The sequence below is a fragment of the Schistocerca cancellata genome, chromosome 3, assembly GCF_023864275.1.
Source record: "Schistocerca cancellata isolate TAMUIC-IGC-003103 chromosome 3, iqSchCanc2.1, whole genome shotgun sequence".
Lineage (NCBI taxonomy): Eukaryota > Metazoa > Arthropoda > Insecta > Orthoptera > Acrididae > Schistocerca > Schistocerca cancellata.
The window spans coordinates 452,919,510-452,923,793 of record NC_064628.1 but is presented as its reverse complement, the minus strand read 5'-3'; the positions used below and the strand labels follow the sequence as shown (position 1 = coordinate 452,923,793).

The window sequence follows — 4,284 nt, the reverse complement described above, 5'->3', positions numbered from 1 at the left end:
TATAAAATTAATTGTTGGTAAGGCGGGTGCCAGGTTGAGATTCATTGGGAGAGTCCTTAGAAAATGTAGTCCATCAACAAAGGAGGTGGCTTACAAAACACTCGTTCGGCCAATACTTGAATATTGTTCATCAGTGCGGGATCCGCACCAGGAGATGTTTAGCAAACTCAAGTAGCAGACTCTGCAAGAGAGGCGCTCTGCAGCGTGGTGTAGCTTGCTGTCCAAGTTTCGAGAGGGTGCGTTTCTGGATGAGGTATCGAATATATTGATTCCCCCTACTTATACCTCCCGAGGACATCACGAATGTAAAATTAGAGAGATTCGAGCGCGCGCGGAGGCTTGCCGGCAGTCGTTCTTCCCGCGAACCATACGCGACTCGAACAGGAAAGGGAGGTAATGACAGTGGCACGTAAAGTCCCCTCCGCCACACACCGTTTGGTGGCTTGCTGAGTATAAATGTTGATGTAGATTTAGAATTTGAAAATGCTGAGCCGTGCGAAGTGGCCTCGCGGATTGAGCCGCCATGTCACGGTTTCCGCGGCCCCTTCCACCAGAGGTTCGAGTCCTCCCTCGGGCATGGGTGTGTGTGTGTTGTTCTCAGCATAAGTTAGTTTAAGTAGCGTGTAAGTCTATAGACCGATGTTCTCTGCAGTTTGCCCCCTTACGAATTCATACATACATTTTTATACACACACACACACACACACACACACACACACACACACACATATATATATATATATATATATATATATATATATATATATATACATTTTATTTTATTTTTTTTTTTTTTTTTTGAAATGCTGCCTGTATTCAAGTAATAACATGGAGCCTACGTACGAACCATCGCTTACAGAATACATACGCTTGACATAGCGTAAAGAATCTGGCGGAAAACAGATTGTGTACATAATCAGAAGACATAGTTCTTGAAATTTTATATCTAAGTAGAGCAGAGTTCACAAAACTAATTACTGGCCGTTATCACAGGTATTACGACGCACGTTGACGATCACCCCACCTCTTTCTTTATAATGTCATTCTGTTGACTATATAAGCCCGAATGCATTTAATACCAGGCATCAGTCCAGTTTGTTTTCAACCGACTCGACGATTACTACAGTCATCATGAAAGGTGAGTATCATTTAGGATACTGTTAACTGCCCGCTTATGAGTTAGGAACTGAAAATATATTTTTTAACCAGAATTTTCAATGTGCTAGTTGTTCCATAGTTGCTTAAGAACGCAGAATGTCATACGTAATTGAGCTACGTTCCTGTTATCCTTTATAATTTAAGTTACGGTCTACGTGAGCTGAAGAAGAAGGAATCACAATGTGAGGGATAAATATTTAGCGTCATGTCTTCGCCGCAGTCATTAGAGTCGAAGCACGAACTCAAATAGGGCAAAGACCTACTCTTCCCAAATATTATCTGCGAGGTCTATTACCTTTTTTCTGTTATACACCGGGTGATCAAGAAGTCAGTATATTTTTGAAAACTTAATAAACCAAGGAATAATGTAGATAGAGAGGTAAAAATTGACACACATGCTTGGAATGACATGCGGTTTTATTAAAACCAGGCGCTCCACCCCATACTGCTGGACGCGTGAAAGATCTCTTGCGCGCGTCGTTTGGTGATGATCGTGGGCTCAGCGGCCACTTTCGTCATGCTTGGCCTTCCAGGTCCCCAGACCTCAGTCCGTGCGATTATTGGCTTTGGGGTTACCTGAAGTCGCAAGTGTATCGTGATCGACTGACATCTCTAGGGATTCTGAAAGACAACATCCGACGCCAATGCCTCACCATAATTCCGGACATGCTTTACAGTGCTGTTCACAACATTATTCCTCGACTACAGCTATTGTTGAGGAATGATGGTGGACATATTGAGCATTTCCTGTAAAGAAGATAAAGCAAAGATTATCTTACTTTGTTATGCTAATTATTGCTATGCTGATCAAATGAAGCGCCATCTGTCGGACATTTTTTGAACTTTTGTATTTTTTTTTGTTCTAATAAAACCCCATGTCATTCCAAGCATGTGTGTCAATTTGTACATCTCTATCTACATTATTCCGTGATTTATTCAGTTTTCAAATTTATACTGACTTTTTGATCACCTGGTATAAGCTTATTCGTCCAGGATGTTCCTAGGCATGTCTAGGAAATAGGTTGAAACCCACATTCTGGCTAACGAGCACTTCATTCTGCACGTTGATCGATCCAGTTTCGATAAATTCGTTGTGAAAAATGTAGACAATTGCGGATCACTTTCCTGTATTTCAATAAATCAAAATAAGGTGATGTAGAGCCAGGTATGATTAGTCAGTGTGGCTAACAACCAGTTGTCAGACTTCAGATCTAATGCCATTTTCAAGATTTGCATTTCACTGGTTCTGCGTACTAATTCCGTCATTTGGTTCTTCGTTCTTATAATGTGAAGATAGATAGTCCTAGACCATTAAATCCACAAACTTATAAAGGGATCACTTTGATTCGAATCCAGAACATCCAAGAAGGAAGGCAGCGATGTAGCACACAAGACAATTAAGATGATATATAACACATCCGCTCAATGAGTTCATGAAAATCGATTAAACGCAGCGGCTCGTAAATACCAGGAGCCGTTTACCAAATATTATGAATAAACTATCACACGCTGGAACATTACGATTACACAACTAAGAGTAATCCAATTTTCGAATCACTATTTAATTAGCAAATTTCATCATTGCTTTATCATATTTCTCCGCCGTAAATATATTCAGTATCTTTCCTCGTGTTGCCTTTTCTGTACTGCATGTGACTACAAAAAGAGATGGGGAAATCAGGAACAGAGACGGCCACATTATATATCTTGCTCGAGATATGTGACTCACCATACGATTTGTTTCCCTGCAGTGTTGGCAGGCCTTCTGGTGGTGAGTGTGTTGGCAGCAGTGGCCACGGCGACCACGCCCACATGTCCCGAGGATGACGGCGCCACGGCCGTCTTCTTTCCTGACGACACGGACACCCACGGCTACTGGGAGTGCAGCAGCGGCAAAGCCGTCCACATGGTGTGCCCCGACGGACTCGTCTGGAACTCCAATATCAACGCCTGCGACTGGCCGGACTCCAGGAAATAGAAGATGCATGCTTGTCCCATCCAAAGACAATAGACCTGACCATTCACCTTCGCGCTACAACAAGACTTTTTCTCTAAGATTAATTTTGTGATTGACGTTTCGCCCCAGATCTTCTGTTAATGTTAAATGTCCCTGTAAAATTTTGTGTTACATAAACTCAACTAAAATAAACTTACATAAGTAAATAACTGTCCGACGCTCCAAAATCTCATAACTGCTTTCTATCCTCGATAAATTAATTAAGTCCTAATGCAAACTAAGGTTAGAGAAATTCCTTAACGACATCTTATATCACATTGATACAAGTTCATTCACATTTTGACTCTTACATGTATATCGAACACATCACACTAAACAATCTTGTGATTATTTCGCTCCGCCGTCACCTATCAATATTGAACCTCATTACACTTTACTCTGGCCCAGAATCAATCACAAATTTTCGTAATAGTGATCACTCCAATGCTTAGTGAAAAGTTATTTTTGATGACTCTAGAGATTACAGGCGTTAAAGGACAGATGTTAATGCTTCCCAGGAGATGTCTGCAAATGCAGAGAATTCTTCAGAACCTCGAGCATACGTACAATTGTTCAACTTAAAAGTGAAGCAGACATATAGAACATTACAAATCCAAGACTGTCTCTGTAATGTTTCAGATATTCACTGCCCACTTAGAAAAGTAACTCTATTAAAATCAACCAATGGAAAAAGCTGGCTCTAGAAGCAGATATAGTAGAATGGAATATTTGCAGACACGAACAAAATTTCTGAATGTACCAACAACTTTGAATTTATAGACTTTCTACAAATGTGCTTGAGAATCGAGGCAGTGATTCCTGAAATGTTAGTATACTGACGAGGACGATCGAGCAAGTGAAAGAGGAGTCGTAAATGAAGATTTCTTACATGACCAAGACTGTTCTCAACAGCTGTGCAGGAAACCTGCAGAAACCTTCAACTGCGAACAAAAAAAGAAATGTGTGATAAGGAAATCTACTACAACCATCTTTGCTTTGATCATGACCATGTGGTGTTTTCGTCTAGCGCACAAATGTTTCAAAAACTAATCGAGAAAGAAACAGATCGAATTTGAACTATTCTGAGAACGCTACGATGACATACAGTCAACGTATTGGAAGAAATCTTA

The 4,284-nt window shown here is 40.7% G+C and overlaps 1 protein-coding gene across 1 annotated transcript; it reads left to right on the top strand.

Moving 5' to 3' along the window:
- Positions 1-1,099: 1,099 nt before the first annotated feature.
- Positions 1,100-3,165, top strand: LOC126175004 (peritrophin-1-like). The gene is made up of 2 exons (XM_049921489.1): positions 1,100-1,138; positions 2,910-3,165. The coding sequence occupies exons 1-2, from the start codon at positions 1,132-1,134 to the stop codon at positions 3,134-3,136; spliced, it is 234 nt and encodes a 77-aa protein (XP_049777446.1). The 5' UTR covers positions 1,100-1,131; the 3' UTR covers positions 3,137-3,165.
- Positions 3,166-4,284: the final 1,119 nt, after the last annotated feature.